Genomic DNA, 21057 nt, shown 5'->3' with positions numbered 1-21057 from the left:
TCATGGATGGCAGAGAACTTCTTACAGCTCAATCAGGACAAAACTGAAGTTTTAATTATCGGTCCTAAAGACAAGAGAGAGATCATTTTACCAAAACTATATCATTTTAATCCCTCTCAGTGTGTGAGAAATCTGGGTGTTCTTTTTCAACTGAGCTTAATTTTATTCCACACATCAGAAATGTCACAAAGACATGATTTTATCATCTTAAAAACATCGCCAGAGTCTGCCCATTTCTCTCTCTTGCCAGCACGGAGGTGCTGATGCATGCTTTTATTTTTAGTAGATTAGATTATTATAATGCCCTGCTCTCTGGCCTTTCCATAAAGTCCCTTTCGAACCAAGAGCTACTAACTCGGCGGCACGAGTTCTGACGAGGACCAAAGGGCGGGAACACATTACATCAGTTTTAAAATCACTGCATTGGCTCCCCGTGTGTTTCAGGATTGATTTTAAGGTTCTTTTAGTAGTTTATAAATGTCTTAATGGTCTTGGGCCCTCTTATTTATCTGACTTGCTTTTAAATTATGAACCCTTGCGGACCCTGAGGTCCTCTGGTAACGGTCTATTAGTTGTTCCAAGGGTGAGGACCAAGACACATGGTGAGGCCTCTTTCCGTTGTTATGGCCCTCGTCTGTGGAACGGCCTGTCAGAGAACCCCAGGGCTGCAGAGAGTGTTGATGTTTTTAAAAAGAGGCCTAAGACCTACCTTTTTAGCTTAGCTTTTAACTAAATTTTATTTGATCTCAAGCTTATTTTTTAAATTTTATATCTTGTTTTTTATTTTCATTTCATTTTACTCAGCTGTATTTATTTATTTATTTACTTACTCTTAGCTTATTGTTTCTTAAGGTTATTTAATATTTGTTTTAACTCCAGTGTTTTCCTCATGGGGATCCTCCATGCCGGGGGCTCTGCCTGCTCAGTTTGGGGGTCAGGGGTCAGTCTGCTCTGATCAAGGTGGTTGTCGTGATGGCGGCCTCTGTAGGACATGGGTGGACTGGCTCCTGGTGTGAATGGATCCCCATGATATTGTTTCCTCACAGCATCAAGCCAGATCGTTATCACTTCTAGCGTTATATGCTACTTTTAATACAGAGAAAGTAATCAAGGAGCCATATGCTGAATGGGTGTGTGTATGTGCTTTGTGTGTTTATATGCATGTTCTTGTGTGCTCTAACTTTTTTTTCCTGTGATGTAGTTTTAATATGCATAAATTGATTTTTCATGTAAAGCCCTTTGTGTTGCCCCAGCATGAAAAGTGCTTTATAAATAAAGTTTGATTGATTGATTGATATAGAAGATGAGATTTCAGTACAGTATATGAAAGCATTTCAGTATTGTATATGAAAGTATTCCAGTATAGTATGTGAGAGCATTTCAGTATAGTGTATGAGAGGTTTTACTATAATGTGTGAATGATTTCAGTATAATATATGAGAGGTTTCAGTATAATGTGTGACTGACCTAAATTTCACATGTGTCTGTGAGAGGGTAATTCTGAATAATGTCTCAAACGGCCCCTCATACGTAACAGTGATTTGCGCACACAAAGGTACAAAATAGTTTCTTTTTTTTTTCTTTCTTCCTCAAAAACTCTGCATGATGGAGATCTGGCACAGCACCAGAAAACTAGGATTTTTATTTTAAAATGATCCAACAAAACATTCAAAGAAATCAGTTTTTTCATTGTTTAATATGAATAAACTGCAAAAAGTTGAGAAACAATCATAAACCATAAACTGCCCAATCACATTTGACATATTTAACCATACAACACTGTTGATGTCTCCATGACAACATCACTGTCAGAACATTTATGTTGTCAAGGAGACATCAAGGCGGTTCTATGTGTGTGATGTAATCACTGACATCATAAAGGGTTTAACTCTTTTCTGAAACAGTTCTGAAGCTCATTTCGCCATTGTACTCAAAACGAGAAGGACGTTTGGACAAGGTATTTCAATATTCAGTTTTATCATTTCAGTTAAAAGCTTTTGTGTTGACAAGATGTTTAGAAAACTGTTTAAATACAACAAGCAGGAGTCTGCAAAAGGAAACATCCAGCAAGATGATGATAAACTTAAAACTGCAAATAAGGAACTCCGCAAAATAAATGCAGAACTTCGCAAAGAGCTGGAGCTTTCACGAAACCAAAAGGCTAGGAATCTCAAGCTACAAGTGCATCTTCTGTTAAAGATTAATAAGAAGCTTTCATCTGACCAAGACGCGCTGAAAAAAGCCAACGCAAATCTGCTGACAGAGATGGAGGCCCAAAACCAAATAAACACAGAGACACAGAAGAGATTAGAAGAAGCAGAGAATGAGAAAAAAAAACTGAAGTGCTTACAAAAACGAACTGAAAGGGATCTCCAGCTACAAATAAATAATTTGTTAACTGTCAATAATGAGCTGTCGTCTGACATGGACGCACTGAAAAAAACCAACACGACTCTGCTGACAGAGATGGAGGCCCAAAACCAAAAAAGCACACAGACACAGGAGAGATTAGCAGAAATGAAGAATGAGAAAAAAAACCTGAAGTGCTTAAAAAAACTAACTAAAAAGGATCTCCAGCTACAAATAAATAATTTGTTAACTGTCAATAATGAGCTGTCGTCTGACATGGACGCACTGAAAAAAACCAACACGACTCTGCTGACAGAGATGGAGGCCCAAAACCAAAAAAGCACACAGACACAGGAGAGATTTGCAGAAATGAAGAAAGAGAAAAAAAACCTGAAGTGCTTAAAAAAACTAACTAAAAAGGATCTCCAGCTACAAATAAATAATTTGTTAACTGTCAATAATGAGCTGTCGTCTGACATGGACGCACTGAAAAAAAACAACATGACTCTGCTGACAGAGATGGAGGCCCAAAACTTAGAAAACAAACAGACACTGACGAGATTAGCAGAAATGGAGAAAAATAGTAAAGCAGATAAAGAACTTCTGAAGATTGAAATTGTGCAGCTGAAAGAGGACCTTCGAATTCAAGAAGCTGCTCTGGCCAGTACAGATGCAGTAAAAGATTTGTTAAGACAGGAACTTAACAAAATGGTGGACGCCTGTGAGGAAAAGACACAGGAAAATGTGACTCTGCAGAAGAAACTCGATCAAGCCAAACAGTCACCTTATCAGGCTGAACAGTTAATGAAGGATGATAGAGATGAAATCCAGAGAAAAAACTTGGTACTTAAATGGCAAGTTCAGAAGTTCCAAAAGGATTTAGAGGAATCAAAGACAAACTGTGCCTTGATTGAAAAGAAAAACACATTCTTAGAAGAAAACAATCAGAAGCTGAGGGAGGATTTGCAAGGACTAAAATTCATTGAATCCACATGTGATGTGATGGAAAGCAAGGTGAACTTAAAAGAACAACAAAAACAGGACCTCAGAGAACAAAATCAGAAACTGAGGGAGGATTTGCAAGGACTAAAATTCATTCAATCCACATGTGATGTGATGGAAAGCAAGGTTAAATTGCTGCAGAAACAAAATCAGGAGTTTAAAGAACAAAATCAAAAACTCCAAGACAATTTACAAGAACGGAAGTTCTTGGAATCCACATGTGATTTGATGACAAATAAAATCAAATCACTGCAGAAAGAAATTAAGGACCTCAAGGAACAAAATCAGAAAGTCAGGGAGGATGTAGGATCGCAGATATTTGACCCTACACTTGATGAAGAAAGCCGAGTTACTGCAAAACCAAAACACGGTCGAAGAAATGTCCAAACTTCAAGGCTGTTTTGAAGGTTTTAAGTGAATTACATGACTGAAGTTCAAATTCAAAAAGAGCTCCCACGCTCCAACAACAAGAAAGATAAAAATTTTCACACACAAATACACAAACACAACTACGGTAGCCCTGAAGTGCATGGCAAAGTAAAAAACACAATAACAATAACATGCACAACTTTCCTTCTCATTTTTTAAAATCTCAGATCTAAAAGCTAGTGTTCTTTGTAGTTAACAGAGAAAACTGAAGCTGATGGGGACACCATCTGAGAAAAGGCCCGAGAATGAGGCAGAGGAGAATGCGTTTAAGGAGGAGAGTGTAAGTGTATGATGGCTGATATTATATAGGTTAAAATAAATAGGTAAAAATAAAGCTACCTTGTGAAAAATATACCCCTGTGAAAAGAAAGTTTATAATATTTATGTTCAAGTTCATAGATTTGATACTAGTTGAAAACAGCCCTGTGAGATCTTCATAGTAAAGTTCATAAAAAGTAAAAAGTTTATAGAAATAAAATTCATGGAGAAGTTCAGACCATTTCATCCAGAAAGACATCTGGTTAGCTAGCTCATTGAAAACATGAAAACTATTTTGACCCTGAATCTTAAAACAATTGGAATCGAGAATCATTAGGAACCGGAATCGAAACACGGAACCGGAATCGGAACCAGAACAGTTTAAATTCAAATGATGCCCAACCCTAGACTAGTGATTGTTCGGCTGACACAAAAACCCCAAAGCTTGCATCGAGTAAAGGGGACGTGTCCAAATGAAGCCTAAAGTCTGTATTATTTTCCTGAACATCATGTGACCATCAAATGACCAGCAGATGTCAGTACTACCAAATGAGCTATTAAATGGGGCCTCGAGTAATGACACTTTTGACAAGGCAGTTGCTTAGAAAGATTCAACACATTCACGGGGCTTCATTAAACCATCACTACCCTAGACATGTCCTTATTGTCCGTACTGAATTCTATGCCAATGGTAATCTGTTCTCATGAAGCTAAAGCCTCTGGTAAAGCTAAATGTCTTCTGCTTGGTCTCACAGTAAAAACCACATATCTCATTTGGTTCCCTACTAAAAAGCTTTAAAAAAAACTTACAGCAACCGAAAGTGGCTTGAAAAGAATTGCATGAGAATGCAGTCACTGTGCTGAGTGTGAACCATCTCTGATCATTTTGCTTTGTCTGTAACTCTCCTCTGGCAAACTGTTTGCATTAGGACTGATACAGCATTTGAAGTCAATACATAAGACAAGCTTTAAGTTTCATATAACTGAAAAATCTGTTCTAGCTGAAGCTTGGCCTATATTTTACACAGCAATTCATCTGGCCAATAATAAACCAGTGCATGTAACCCATATGCCTAATCATAGGTGTAGAATTGGGTAGGGATGGTAGGACCTGATCTTTACCAACTTCCAACAAGTCCTAAGTGGTGCGTCCTGTCAGCTGAGATATTGGCACCACACTGCTGTGTCTGCAACATCACAGACATATGTCCCGCCTGATAATTAATTTTACTGCAAATTTTGGTTTAAATCTGATACCAAGTGAAAAAAAGGGCAAGTATCAGCAAAACCGATACAATACTGATGACATACTGAATGATACTGAAACGATACAGGTATGTTTTGCTTGAATTTCACAATCATTTAATGATTTTTTTCTCTTAATATTGATCATGATTTAACATACTACAAATATTTTTGTCATCTTTTTCGGAAAACGGAAAAACAAAATGTTGAGCTCACACAAGACCGAACCCTGTATTGCAGGTGCTGATACAGGCAAGGATATCGCTCTTAAAAGACATGTAATCCTTGTAGTGTCCAGGAATTCGCGAGGTCTCGTAGCAGGTGGAGGCTGTGGGATTTCTACCTTTGACTATCTCCACAGAGAGAGTTGTTGGAAGAATCTCCCATCCGGTCCAGAATTTGACCAGATTCATCAGATCTGTTGTTATTCCTGTAAGGAACAATAATGCAGAGTAAATGGCAACACCAAACAATAGCATTACATTTCAATTTACTAGTCAAAAAAACAAACAAAAAAACAAAAAAAACAATAGCTCAATACAGGATTACTAACTGTAACACAGAGGTTTAAGGCTAGTTTTGCCAACAATGTACTTTATTAGCTGTAATACCACTTAATGAATTCAAGTAATCATGCTAAGCTATTCTACCCATTAGCAAGATTTATATAGAAATTTGCCAGCTAAATACAATTTTAATAGCACTTTGGCACATAAATAGTAAACTTACCATTTGTAATAAACTCTCGAAGATACCCTGAGATGCGGCATTTGGTTTCACCAGCCCAATCATCATCTGCATCATCCTCCTCTGCTGGCCAAGTGATGCGTTGGAGAAATACCTGAATTGTGATAAAAGACGTTTAGAAATTTTTAACATAAGCATACTTTTTTCTTTTTTTTTTATCCCTTCTGCCCTCCGTAGCTCCTTGTCAACCACAACATTTACTCTGGAAATGTTGGAATGGAAAAAAAAACAAAACATCTTGAGGTTTAAAAAAAAAGTACCTCTGGACAAATGCTGCCTATTCCCTCACTTGGAGAAAACAAGCCTACTGTGTCAGGTCGCTTGGTAAGCACTGTCCAAAGAAAAGACAATATACCCAGACATCTCATTATTTAGCTAACAAAATCTTTTCACACACAGCATGGATCAATAGCTTCTCAAAAAGCAATTTTTGATTATTCTCAGTCAGGGAAGGGAGGTCCCAGGCATAAGCCAAGTCCTGGACACTCGTTCTTTCAGCATCAGAGAGTTTTGCTTCCCCTTCAAGCTAAAAAAAAAAAAAAAAAAAAAAAAGCGTCAGATTTTGTGCTGCACATGTACAAATAAAAAAAATGTAGTCCAGTGAGTAGCTATAAAATAAGAGGATGCCTCAAATAGCATAAAAAATATTATGCGACGAAATGAAGTTCAAAATAACATACAAGCTTGATTGCCTCTAATGTCCAGGTCTGGGCAGTCCTCTAGTGTAACTGTTACAGTTTCAGGGCTCCCACCAAGCAGGACATGAAGAACAGCAGGGCTGAGTCCAGACAAGCAAGGTTCTCCATGAAGAAAGGAGTAGACAACCATTCTACCTGCCACAAGGAACATATCACTCTCCACAAGAAAGTGAGAGGCTGAGGGAACTAAATGGCCAGGCTCTCCTTCAAAAAGCCGTGTAACATTGGACTTTCCTGTTCAAGACATGAACAAGATTTTCTTTTAAACTGTGAGATGTTTTATACAGTACCATTCAAAAGTTTGGCAGCACATTAAACTGAATAGTGTTTCAGTAATTGGGGAAGGGGACATAATGTACTGTACCTACCAAAACTGATACAACACCCAGACTTCAGCTTTTCCATACATGTTCCATACATGAAAAAGCGAGTGGCTCCCTCTCCAATAGCAGTATCTCCTATAACGCAATATTAAGGTTTGACAAATTTAACGTATCGTTAATATATGTAGTCCTGTAGTCCAGTGGCTATAAACTAATTAAATCTACCTTCAAGTCTGCAATTCAGGGGACGTACCCATTCCACATTAGGCCGCTTGTAGGAAGAAATAAGTGCCAGGTCCTGTTCAGCAGGACTCTTTCTCATGTCCATGCTTAGAAGTAATGGACTTTCCATTTCATGAATATGGAGAAAATAAGCTGTGCAGGCAGATATAGCCGTATTAGGGTCACTGATATTTAGCCAGCCTTTAAAACAAACAAAAATTGGTTGGATTACAGGAAGTGGTGGTTGATTTAAATCACATCAACCATCAAGCCTTACTTAAACATGTATAAACATTACTGGCAAATTAAATGACTTCACACAATGTATATGTACAACAATAAATTGTATAGAGCCTCATACTTTGGTGTAAATATTGCTGGTGGTACGCATGTTGTCTGTAGCAGTATCCAGAAAATGCTTTGATCGTTCATCTAAGTGCTGTTAATCAGTTAAATGTGTCATTTGTAGTAACCTGAAAGCCTGCAAAGATATTGTTGGCTCACAATTTTTATTCTACATGTTGTTGTTGACTGTGTATGTGTGGGGTGATACCTTATCGCAGGGGTCCTGCAGGTTCTCCATTTTTTCTCTCCTTCAACACACCTGATGCAAGTTAAATGGATCAACACCCTATGAAGTTCTGCACAATAGCTCATTTATTTGAGCCAGGTGTGTTGGAGCAGGAAAATATCTAAAACCAGCAGGACGGCAGCCCTCAAGGACCAAATTTGGACAACCTATTATAAGGTATTGGCCCACACATACACAGTAAATAAGAACATGTAGAATAAAAGTTGGAGCCGGATACCCCTGCCTTATAGTAACCGTCTTGTCATTTCAATTACCATTGTATTTCCCTACTTTCCACAACCGCTAATCCTGAGCTTCACCTACCATCACTGACAGCTGGAAAAGCTCCAGATGGTCCTGGCATTGCTGCTTGCTCCTCCTCACTGCATTCCCTCATTTCCTGCACTACTCACATCAATACTTTGTGTTACTCTTCAGATACATAATGTAGTTTTAACAATGAATGAAAATGTTCAAAAGTAAAAGGTTAATGAATACCCTTCGCCACACGAGGAAGCATGTACCTCAATTAAGTCAGTGGAAAACATTTTTGTGCAGACAGGACATTGCTGCAATGCTGTAGAGAAATAAAAAGTTAAAAGAAAGAAATGTTCTTTCAAGCAACCAGCATCTACATTTAATATAATGTGCTTACAAAAGCTTACAGAGAATACTTACATTCTTTCATCACTGGTTTATTATTGTGAGGTTATTGTCACAGCCATCAATGACAGTACAAGACTCGATGTGTTCTGTGAGCAGTTGAAGAGGAACTGCTACTCCACAATTATGACAAGTGGCGTTTGGCATGTTGCTGAATGCTTCATCAGTTACTTGTAGAGGATCTGTACTGAGCTCTTCTTGGATTGGGGCTATGAACAGAGTTTTACTCCCACCCTTGTTTGCACATTTTAAGATCCTCCCAGTGTAGCCGGCATCATCAGGAGCCACTAAAGAGAGTTTTCGGCTCCCCCATCCACCTGTAGAAGACATTGAAGGGGAAGATTAGGTTACAAAAATGTAATAATTGATTAGGTATACATAAGTACTTTTAATTAAATGAAAGCAACTTCACTTTTAGTATGACTTCTATACAAAAGAAGGTGTCATATACATCAGTCTTAAGGGCATAACAGATATAACTGATTACATTACAGTCATTTAGCTGACACTTTTATCCAAAGCGACTTACAGTGGTTAGGCAGTAGTGTTAAGGGTCTTGCCTAAGGACCCAACTGGAAGGTGTTATTATTTGTCCACTATGGGGTTCGAACCCTTGGAGACTGATGCTCTACGAACAGAGCTAACTAGCCGTCATTATACTTCAAGTATAATTACAAATCTGATAAGTATAATATTACAAATTAACAATAAATATTTTCAAAAGTTTTTCAAATTCATCAATATACAGCAAACTTTATTGTTCCCACCTCCATACTTAAACAGCAGCCTGTAACAGTCCCCAGTTTTGGAAACAAAACCTTGAGAGCATCACATAGCTGTAAACAAGTAAATAAATGAATGAATTTCTAACTGAACATAGAAACAAAAAAAAAATACTCAGGAAGTATTAGTACTAAGCAGTAAAATCAAAGTTAGTGTTCTTCATAATGCATGACAAGCTTGAAAATCCTTAAGAAAAAATTCAATAACAGCTGAATACAAATAGTCTGATCCAACCAAATCTCAGAAACTATGCAACACAAAACCTAAAAGAAAAAAAAAATGAATCTGTGAATACAGTCGGTGATTTTGCTTTTAGAAGAGTATTTTATAATCTCTAACAAACTTCTGTTCTAGTTGGACTGTGAATAAATTACACCAAACATCCACCAAATGTCATTACATCAAAATTCTTAGTTTCGGGAAAACATAATTGTGTGGTGTTTAACATGCTTCTACATGAAGCCAATCTGAGATACATAACTAGACATATGTTATTACCTCTTCATGTGTTGTACTTTCATCTAGATGAGCAGTTCTACGGCTCAACCCTGCCTGCACGTGGACTATCTGCTCCTCCTCTTTTGGAGTTTTCTCACACTGCTTTGGCAGCTAATAAAAGGCCACTTCCAACGGTTTGATTTCCTTTACGGGAACTGAATTTGCTGCAGGAAAGCGTCGCTTTCCTCTGCCCCTGGAAAACATACCTGGAAAGGATCTGTTGAAAATGAAAGTGGAAAGATGTATATTACATCACCCAGATATTTTTTATATTACAATTTAAAACAACACTATTATGAGAAGTCTATTTAAAAACTGACATGATGCAGATGAGCAAAGAAAACACTCTGAACCAGTCAAATGTCTGGACACATCTACTTATCCATTGTGAAAGAGTAATAGTGTCCAGACTTTTTACTGGTACTTTATATGTGATAATAATTTAGAACACAAAACTATTAAGTTGTACAATAAAGTGATTGTGGTTAGTACTACCACCACTCAGCAGAACACTTCCTGATTTTCACCTCTGCTTAAGTGTGCAGTTTGATGTTCTCTCCTTGTACTACGACTTCCTCCCATCATCCCAAAAAATGGATGTTATGTTAACTGATGGTTCGAAACTGACCCTTGGAGTGACAGTAAATGTGAGTGATTGATTGTCTAATTTGCCCTGTGTTGGATCTGCAATGGGCTTGGAGAACAGGATGTAACCTGTCACCTGATAACAGAAGATGCTCCAGTCCCTCACAACCCTAAACTGGACTATGTGGGTAGAGAAGCTGTAAGTGAAAAAATTAATATAGTAAACAAATTTCACATTACCCCAAAGTAAAACCCTGAAGTGAATGATGTTCTGTTCCTTGTAGGGCTGGGCAATATGGCCTACAACTTATATACCAATATTTTTTTGGCTTAATCCCGATACACGATATATCTTGCTGTTATGAAATCTCCTCTAAAACACTGTGTAAATGTTGAATTAAACATTATCATCCATTAAAAAGACACCAGTAAGATTTAAATATACTGCTGCTACATTTATCTTTATTTTGAATACAATCTATACAATAAGATGAAGAGCAACAGGAAGTTCCAAACGACCAATAAAATGTAGATTCAAGTGATTAATTAATTATATATATATATATATATATATATATATATATATATATATATATATGCACCTGCAGCCTCCGCTACCTGGAGTTAAGGGGTTAACATCTCGTTTCGGAGTGTAACGTCAGGTCTGTAGATGTAACTGTAAACGTGTGGTATCCAAAGAAAGTCCAGAATCTCAGCTACCAGCTCAGAAAAACCATTTCTATGACCACCAAACACAGTTAAGACAACAAACAATATGTTAACACAAATTATGTCTCCCCGTGTCCACCCCACGGCATGAACACGAACAAACGACTCCTCTACCGAGAGCTCACATCTCACAGATTTTACATCTGGAAGTTTCATCTCGCTATGACCGCGATTCACCAAACCAGAGGCAGAAGAAGGCCCGATTTATGCTTTACGTTTGTAAAAACATATTCATATAATGTATTATCTTTGCTGACTTTCATAAATTAAAACCGCATTTATTAAAACATAATAATGAATAAAAAGTTTCCCATCCAAAAATCACGATGTTCTGCCATCTGCATGGGTTTAGACAAAGAGAAACGTTGGTTCTTCTTCTTAAGTTCCAGACAGAAAACATCTCTTCTTTTTAATAAACCCGCTCCCTCCTGATTACATCAGACGCACTGCTGCAGCAGGGAAGAGAGACATGGACGCCATGTTTCTGTCATCAAAGCCAGCGGCCAGCAAAATAAAAAAAAAAAAAATAAAAAAAAAATAACACTCGATTAAAGGAATTAAAGGCGTTAATTAAGCGTTGCATTAACGCGCGATTAATGCGTTAATGTGCCCAGCCCACACACACACACACACACATATATATATATATATATAATTTTAAAACTCACCTTGTCATTTCCATCTGATGGTCTTGCAGAACGACTGACTGAACTGTCATTGTGGCTGTTCTGCCTCTGTTCTCTACAGAATACAAGCATATTAATTAGCCACACATGGCTTGGCCGTTAATTCAGAATAAGTAATGAACTTAGACTTCAGTTTAATACTTAACCCTGTAGTATGATTAATGACATCACTATTAGCTGTGCCCAGCTGTCTTTCAGCCGATGTTAGTAAGCACAGTAAGCGCCGGGCTGACTGTACAATGTCAGCCTGATTAACCTCCTATCAAAAATACACATCAAAACAACAAAATACAGAATTTTACAAATAGTTCTCAAATGAAAAACTAAATGCGTAGGTGTTATTCATTTCGTAAATCGTGTACTATAAAGAGATAGCAAATGTCTTAGTTAACCATGGTTGGTCACATGACGTTAGCTTTGCTAGCAAAACTACCTAACAAAGTGTTGATGGCTGAACACCACATATTTAAAAGTTACCAGTAGATGTGAGCTATTATGCAATGTTAAAGAGAACTGTGTTAGGTATTGGCTATATTTTTCATCTACCAAAACCGACACATCAGGACGTTTAAAAGTTAAATACTCACCGAGGAAGTATCGCCCAGATGTGCTGCCGTCTTTGGCTGCCCGAGTCAAGTGTCTGTGTCAGGTGACTGTTGGAGCGTGAAATGATTGGCTGAATGCCGGTTCGATGTTATCCTGGATTGACTAGTTATCCCAGTGGCCCGAGTGTTAAAACTGATTTTCTGACAGCGAATTTTAACCACCGAATTTGGCCTGTTGAATTTGGCAGTCTGAATTTTTTTCGTTTGAATTCTGACTCGACATTTCAAACACTGAAAAAATAGTAGTGAAAATAAACAACTGAATTTGGCCTGTTGAATTAGGGGAATCTGATTTTTTTTTTTTTTTCCATTTGAATTTTTATCTTCAAATGTTGACTCCTGAATTTTAAAACACTGAAAACATAGGGGTGAAAATAAACAATTAAAATTTTGAAGCATTTAATTTAAATAAAAAAAATCAAATATGTTAATTCGCTGCATAAAATATTGCTGCTTGAAATTCAAGGACTTTTAAAATTCAAAATCTGGTGGAACAGATTTACTTTCATATTATTATCCACCCAGTAACATCATATTGCAAATAAATTATAAATGTCTATTTTAGGTGCAAAAGAAAAAGAAACACTTGTTTTCCAGGGATCTCTGTTAGACACGTTATGTTCCTCCCAATGTCAAAATTAAACCTACACCCTTGTATCTAACCCACTGGGACAGATACTTGTTCAGCTGGTCATTAGCATGTCTAGGCTGGTATTTAGCACACTAATGACCAGTCTAGACATGCTATTGATAATCTAAATTCAATTATAATCAAATTCTCTCAACATTTTCTTAGCAGCTTTCTGATACATTGTGATTTTTGAGTGCAGACTTTTGGAGAGTAATTTATTTCTTCTTACAGCTTACTGCACCATTCTTGATTCCTGTTTCCCTGATAATGAAGCATTAATAAATTAATTAACATTAATATTAGCCAATATGAAATTTTTTTTGACATAGTAGGGCATGAGATACCTTCCTTCCAGGGATTCATTTTTTGTTAAGCTTATTGCAATTTCTCTAATTTATTTATTTATTTATTTATTTTATTTTGTCATATAGAGAGTATTATCGGGAAGAAAAAATAGTTCAAGCCCAGGGTCAAGTCAATCTGGCTGAAAAACAACCTCGCCTCAGACTGTCCATAAAAACAGAGAGAACCTAATAAGTTCACATTAAAACATTACTCATGTTGTGTCGCCTGACAGAGAGGCTGTGACCTTAATCTATAACCAGAGGTCACACACACACACACACACAAAACACACAACAGCATTCACACACTCAGACCATGCCTTCTTGCACACTCACTCACAAGAGTCCACAGCAAGAACTCATTCCACTCTCAATAAATGTGTGTGCGACCAGGCAGGCAAACCCTTTCACGACTTAATCTTTCAGAAATAGTTTTCTTTGGAGCTAAACAATGTCTCTGCAGCAACCAGCAACCAGCTAAAACTTTGGACCCACAGTCCATTGACATAGCATTAAAGAGGGCTCAACATAGCTAACCCTCTAGCTGGGAAAAGCAGCTCTGTTTTGATTCACTTGCAGCGTCACACATTTATGAGGCTGTGTGACAAATGTATGTTTGCAATTCAGTGGCACAGCACTTTATAAAATGATGGTGCTGCCTCTCCAACAAAAAGATGAGCAAAGGAAGAAGTGATAATATTGCAGTGTTTGGTTTTGCTGTCACTCCTTTCAGATGTGTAATGGATGTGTCTTCTCAGCGTCAACAATCTGGATTCCTTATTTCAAAACATTACAATTTGTGACAAACAGCAAAGATAAACTCACCCATCACGACCATTCTTGCATTACTGACACCTTATTTATCCAGATGAATCTGCATACAAAAAGTATAAGTTAAGCTCTTTGACAGAATCTCTAATCTCCTTTATATGTGTCTACATAAGGCTTTCTTGTATTTATTTATTTTATTTTTTCTATTTTGTATTTTTCAATTAGCACTTACACACTTTGAACACTGTGGTCAATGGACACAATTGGAAGGATTTAGTCAGACCTACATCTTGTTTAGTGGGACATTATACGTTTAATGTTTGATGGATTATTGATCTTTTTTTTCTTTTTAGCTTTATTCTTGTTTGCTTTAATTATACAGGTTATGGAGTAGAAGAGAAGAGTGTAATGGACTTGTGTTGCAAAGTATTTAAAGTCTAAAGTGGAAAAGTTTATTTACAAGAAAGAGACTGATTTTTCCAAGACTGGACATCCCAACATGTCTTCATTTTGAAAAGCTGCATCTAAACAAACCACAGTACTTCTGGAACAGCATCCTTTGGACAGACCAGACCTAAGTAGAGATGTTTGGACAGAATGCACTGCAGCACATTTGGAGAAAATCAAATACAGTATATCAATACCAACACCCCATTCCAACTGTAAAGCCAAGGTTTAATTCTAATGTTTGTAGGGGCATTAAAAAGTCTGAGAAAGGTCCCTGGAAGACATGTTTTGTTGTACTTATAATAAAAGTTTATTTGCAGTATCATGCAATTAAGTAGACAGGACATCTGAAAAATATTTGTTATTCCAAATATTCTATTCAGGGATTAACAACAAGGTGGTGTTGTTGGGGTAAACTGTATATAGGATTATTTTACTCAATAATTTCTGTAATTTTATGAGTTGAGAAGATCTCTTGGCATAAGCTTCACATCAACCTTGTCCAATACTGTTTGCCCAACCGTGAAATCATCAACAGCACATAATGTATTTTAATCTCAGAGTACATGATATCCACCAAAATTACAAAAAGTGAAAAACCAGTTACACAGTACATCATCATTCTTACATCTGTAATAATTTGAAAAAGAAATATGTGATCATTTTGACACATTGCAATTGCATAGAATCTGTGATGTTAGAGGGAATGTTCATTTTTTACATTATTAATTTCTTTTAATTTTAAAATATAAAAAAATTTTATTATGGTCTGTTTTTCACAGGTATCAGTACCAAACAGAAATGCTTTTTATAGCCTTTGAAATAGTTTGCCATAGTTTGAGTATGCCATAGTATGACTTTGATTACATTTCAGTTAAGGACAAGCATAGTTCAATAGACCCCTATGATAATGAAAAACTATAGATCCAAGTTTCTCTTGCCCAGACGTGGGCCTCGGGGCCCCCTCTAGAGCCAGGTCTAGAGACGGGGTACGAAGGTGAGCCCCTGGTGGCCAGGCCCATGGGGCCCGGTTGGGCTCAGCTCGAAGGGGTGACATGCCCCCACCCCCCCACCCCCCTCTCGTGGGCTCACCAACTGTAGGAGGGGCCATAGGGGTTGGCTACAGCGTGAACTGGGTGCAAGCCGAAGGTGGGAACCCTGGCAGTCTGCACAAGCTAGCACTAGGGATATGGAACGTCACCTCTCTGGTGGGAAAGAAGCCTAAGCTGGTGCACAAGGTTGAGCAGTTCTGGCTAGATATAGTTGAACTCACCTTGATGCATGGCTTGGGCCAGGGCTCAATTTGTAAAGTAGGAGGTCCCGGAACGCAGAGGGTGTGTGGTTCCGGTGACTCAAAAGGGGGGCCTCTAAGTGACGGAACACACACACACAGTCACATACACACACACACACACACACACACACACAAACACGGCCAAGGTACTAACCTCTTCAAGTAAATCCAAACATCACTATGTGCATAAAAGGGCAATATTTGTTTTAATTTCACAGCACCTGATCCTCTACCTCCCTCCATTTCTGCAGCCTAAAATTCACCTTAGAATACCTCGAAATTATTTTTTCTGTAACCTCAATGGTGAATATACAGCAACAGAACAGAAAACTATTCTAAACACTTGTCATGGATTGTCCATTACGAACACCATGTTCAGACATAAGAGTGTCCACATGTGCACTTTGCACCAGGACATTTTAGGCTGCAGTTTGATGATCGACTTTGTAGTCGTATCATCGGATTTGCGGCCACTCAACTGATCACCACCTGGTGATGAGTTGGCTTAGATAGTGGGGGAGGATGCTGGTCAGGCCTGGCAGATCCAAATGTGTTGTGAGTGTTGAGGGGCTGAGGAAAAAACTTGTCAGTGGTAGGACCCCCCTCCGGAGTTCTTGAAGGATCTGGATGCTTTAAGGCTGTCTTTGCTGACTCACCTCTACAGCATCATTTCACAAAAGGGGGACCGGATGGTGTGCTCCAACTACTCCTCAGCCTCCCTGGTAAGGTCTCATAAGGAGGGTCTGTTGGATAGTTGAACCTCAGATAGAGGAGCAGTATTCTGGTTTTCGTCCCAGTTGTGGAATAGTGGACCAGCTCTATACCTTCTTCATTGTCTTGGAGGGGTCATGGGAGTTTGCTCAACCAGTCTACATGTGCTTTGTGGACTTGGAGAAGGTTTTGGTACTGACGACTCTTGTATGAGAAGTACAAGATGTCTGGTTCCTGTACGACTGGTGCATGAGTTTGGAGCTCGATGATTAGGGAGGGGTTTAGAGTAGAGTCAGCGCTCCTTCGCCTTGAGAGGAGCCAGATGAGGTGGCTCGGGCATCTGGTCAGGATGCCTCCTGAATGCCTCCCTGGTGAGGTTTTCTGGGCATGCCCCACTGGAAGAGATCCTGGGGAAGACCTAGGACACGCTGGAAGGACTACATCTCTCGGCTGGCATGGGAGCATCTCGGGATCTCCCCTGGTGAGCTGGCGAATGTGACCGGGGCGAGGGAAGGCTAGGCTTCCCTGCTTAGGCAGCTGCCTCCACGACCCAACCCCATATAAGCAGAAGAAGATGGATGGATGGATGGATGGATAGATAGATAGATAGATGGATGGATGGATGGATGGATGGATGGATGGATGGATGGATGTTTAACCATGCTCAGCTGTGTCTTGTTTGTCCTGTGTGTTGATAACCTGCCTTTCCCTTTGTCACTTATTCTGCTAATTACCTTTGCAGTTGTGTGCTTTTTGGTTTCCAGGTTTGGAGCTTTAACTTTGATTTCACGTTTTTCTGCTCATTGTTGTTCCATCAGTAATTTCAATTTACTTGGGTTTGCTGCATTAAACATTTGAGTCCATGCTACCAAACCAGTGTATTTTACTCTGTTTGGCAGGAAAATCACATTTCTACTCTAGTGATAAATGCTTTGCATTCAGTTAAGTTTAGAAAACTTCATTAATCACAAATGGGCAAATTAGTTTGACAACCTTAACCAATGTTAAGCCAAACAACACAACAACAACAAATTAGTATCTGGCACATGCAAGTTGCCTCATGGGTTTGTGTGCGTTATCAGGTGACGGCATGAAAATAAAAGAGAACCCTTAAAAAAAAAACACTGTGAGCATTTTGTAGCCTAACAGCACAAGGAATTAGAAACATGGTGCATTACAAAAGGCAATGCAAGATTATTTGTATAGCACATTTCATGTAAAAGGCTATTCAAAGTGCTTTATATACAACACTGAAAGTATCAGTGTGACATTTTAAGTGTTGTCTGTAGTAATACAGACAAGTTTCTTTCCACCAGGTTCCAATATCTATTGTCTGTCTCAGACCAGCAGCTATGTTCTGACCGGTGTGATCTGGAAAAAATGACTCTGAAGACATTTTGTTTTCACTTTGAAATCCACGTCAGTAAGATGTAGCACGACATTTCTATATGGCTCTGTGGTGCAGCTTGACCACAGGTCCATAGCGGTGGCGAAACATCAGATTTCGGGCACGTCAACACCCTCACCACACTCATCATGCTGGGCAGGAGAGACACTCCACTAACATGGAGACGAGATGGCAGTGATGCCGTTTGTCCAACATGTTGATGAGGTTCTTAAATATCGGGTTGTTCACTGTGTTAATTGAGAAAAAAAGTTATGTTTGTTTATACCTTTTGTCTCTCTGTGTCTCTGGAAGCTGGTGGATTATTTAGTCGTGACGTACAAAAATGGAAAATTTTTCTATTTTCTTGTGTCACGTCGCAAGCCCCCATGTGCACGTTGGCATGAACAAGCGCAACACTTCAGATGTGCGAATGTTGCCTGTAACTTAGCTGGAGGAGGGCAGCGATTTTTGCCTCATCACGCAAGTTCCATAGAAAATTAATTAAAGAGCGACGTCGCCTCCTGTGTGTCCAGCCCTTAACTGGCGAGGTGTTTGCAACTCGCACTGAATAAAACTAAAGTAGTCGGGGCTGTAGGAGGAGTCTGCAGCAGAGCGCTGCAATGCCAGCGGAGTTCGATTTGAACTGAAAACAGCACACAGAGAAAACTGCAAAGGACAAAAATAATCAGACCATCTCATTTTTATGATCGTTGAAAACCCAGATCGTAATTGTGATTAAAACTTGACTAATCTCCCAGCCCTACATTACAACAGGGTGCAGAAGAAGCATTAAAAAGTGCAAATCCTCCTTTATTAGAGACATATTGGCACAGAGTATTTGTACACACATATGTAAAGGTGCAAGTCTTCTGAAATGTGAAAATTTAAACAAACATTTACACCCTATAGCTGATGTGGTTTTATTTATTAATTTTTTTTCCGTAATTGACGTAAAGGCCTACATGCAGTAGCCTGATGCTGTGATAGTAAATCTAAAGTGCATAGTCGAGTCCACGGTGTGATGACTCTAGTTTCATGCAGTATTTTATTTATTTATTTATTTAATGTTAAACGAAATCTATTAAAGTTCCACTAAAAACCCTTTAATGACACGTTAAACAGGATTTGGTTTATGTGTTATCTGTGAAAGTGTTAAACCCTCCCATCATGAATTGTTAAATATCCTGTTTGGCCCAAGTTATTCACAAAAAAGAAACTGGAAGGATTTAGTGTTTCTCCTGTTTTCTTTCTCAGGTTTCTGCCTCAAGTTAATGCTACAGTGGATATACTGCATGTTTTAAAGAGGTAGGTAAAAACTACACATGATGAAAAACTGCAAGGATGCAAGGAATATCATGCTCACCAGCTGCACTGGCATTTAAATCTCTGGGGCTTCATAAATTTCTCTGACATATCTGCATTTCAAGAGTATGTGTGTATTGAGAATATTTGGATGTATTTGCAGAAAAATGGATGTAATCTACAGTATGTTGTACAGTACAGTACATTGTTAAGCACAAATAGAATAATTATTGCAGTACCTTTTCTGAGCCCAGGTCTGTTTGCAGTTTCCATGAAGGAACCTTAAATCATAGCAAGCTTTCTGGGGATTCTAAGTAGTGGTGACAAATATTAATGTCAGCTGAATATTCAATGGTAAATAAATACAAAAACAAGGCCTTGCCAATGCTACATTCAATGTCTGATTCCATCATAGCCTGACATTAAAAGGTTATCTGAAATAGCTAAGAGTGAAACTCTGAAGAGGTAGATTAACTGTCAAATTAAGATGGAGATGGTGTCACAGCATGGAAGGTGGAGTAAACGATGTGATGCTTACAGCTCACAAGTATTTGACAACTTAAATAAGTAATCCTATTTAACTGACTTATTGTGGTCAAACTGCATCTTTTAAGTTTTAAAAAAGAGGGCTTTTGTATATAGATTTGACCTCATGTGTTACAATAAAGCCTTTGCCAAATGATAAAATTTTACAGTTCCTTCATTTATTGTTCATAAAATGCCATGTCCACTTTTTAATAAAAAAATGTTTCACAACCCAATGTTGTGAAACATCTCTTAAGCCAGATAAGAAAACAAAAAAGTACATAGAATCTACAGTAATTTGTGTTTTGTATGTACTGTTACATCTTTTTTGTTTGCTGTTGGGATTTGTGATGCTTTAACTTTTCCAGTGATGTTTTCTGTTCATTTACATGCATTTTGTTTTGCTGTTATTTTTTTATGTTTTGCATTGAGGGATTATATTTTTTAAATTTCTTTTTATTTCATTTTTTTTTTCCTTACATGTGCCAAAGTGGTGTATGTGCTGATGCAGACTATAACTGCATTCAAAGAATATTCCTGGTTGTAAAAGAAACTGCAGGTGAAGGGTACAAAATGGTCCATGAAGGCATCACCTTCATGGTTGCTTTATATAAGGTCTATTTATCTCATGCTATTTAAAGTGGTAAGACTTTATGAGACAGAATTATGAGTCATTTTTAAGGCGATGAATAAATGACCATTTCAGTTGAAGGACTTGTATAGTTTCTCTTGGGACAAGAAGGACAAGAATAAGGACAAGAAGACAAAAAGTAAAAAGAAAATTTACAATGAGGACAAAAGAAGAGAGACAAGAAAAAGTAAAGATAAAGGAGTGAAGGATGAGAGCGCTACATGAAGATGGAAGGATGAGGGAGAAATCAATATTTATAAAGCACTTTTCATACAAAAAGTTGCACAAAATTCTTTATGTAAAAACACACAACTACTAAAAATTTTAAAACACACCCCTGATCACAATCTCTCTCTCTTTCTCTCACTCGAACTCATTCACACACAACATGCAGGCTGGCAGTCGAGGGCTGTAGTGTTGGAAACAGGCCTCACCATATTTTGGTTCTGACTTTGGGTTTTTGTTGCAGAGGACCTCAGGGTCCACAAGGGATCATAATTTAAAAAGGGGTCAGATAAATAAGAAGGCCAAAGACCATTAAGACATTTATAAACAATTAAAAACAATCTTAAAACACACGGGGAGCCGATGCAGTGATTTTAAAACCGGTGTAAAGTGTTG

The 21057-nt window shown here is 38.1% G+C and overlaps 1 protein-coding gene across 9 annotated transcripts; it reads right to left on the bottom strand.

The window, feature by feature from the left end:
* Positions 1–1689: 1689 nt before the first annotated feature.
* Positions 1690–12418, bottom strand: LOC121642617. Of its 9 annotated transcripts, none has more exons than XM_041989387.1 (14): positions 12376–12412; positions 11935–12047; positions 11771–11843; positions 9789–10005; positions 9275–9343; positions 8523–8824; positions 8343–8421; positions 8169–8249; positions 7277–7474; positions 7097–7186; positions 6711–6962; positions 6291–6556; positions 6013–6124; positions 1690–5713 (listed from the first exon to the last, which is right to left on the bottom strand). In XM_041989387.1, the coding sequence occupies exon 14, from the start codon at positions 2850–2852 to the stop codon at positions 1914–1916; it is 939 nt and encodes a 312-aa protein (XP_041845321.1). In that variant the 5' UTR covers positions 2853–5713; positions 6013–6124; positions 6291–6556; positions 6711–6962; positions 7097–7186; positions 7277–7474; positions 8169–8249; positions 8343–8421; positions 8523–8824; positions 9275–9343; positions 9789–10005; positions 11771–11843; positions 11935–12047; positions 12376–12412; the 3' UTR covers positions 1690–1913. The 9 variants fall into 9 exon arrangements, with proteins under 9 accessions (XP_041845321.1, XP_041845322.1, XP_041845325.1 ...); XM_041989388.1 differs by having other exon boundaries at positions 7305–7474; XM_041989391.1 differs by having other exon boundaries at positions 7277–7426.
* Positions 12419–21057: the final 8639 nt, after the last annotated feature.

The sequence above is a fragment of the Melanotaenia boesemani genome, chromosome 7, assembly GCF_017639745.1.
Source record: "Melanotaenia boesemani isolate fMelBoe1 chromosome 7, fMelBoe1.pri, whole genome shotgun sequence".
Lineage (NCBI taxonomy): Eukaryota > Metazoa > Chordata > Actinopteri > Atheriniformes > Melanotaeniidae > Melanotaenia > Melanotaenia boesemani.
This window is presented reverse-complemented; position numbering and strand designations above follow the sequence as displayed.

What these genes read in the sequence shown, in the direction of transcription:
- LOC121642617 (XM_041989389.1), bottom strand. Translation starts at nt 2,852, where the DNA reads ATGTTGTTTTTTTTCAGTGCGTCCATGTCAGACGACAGCTCATTATTG.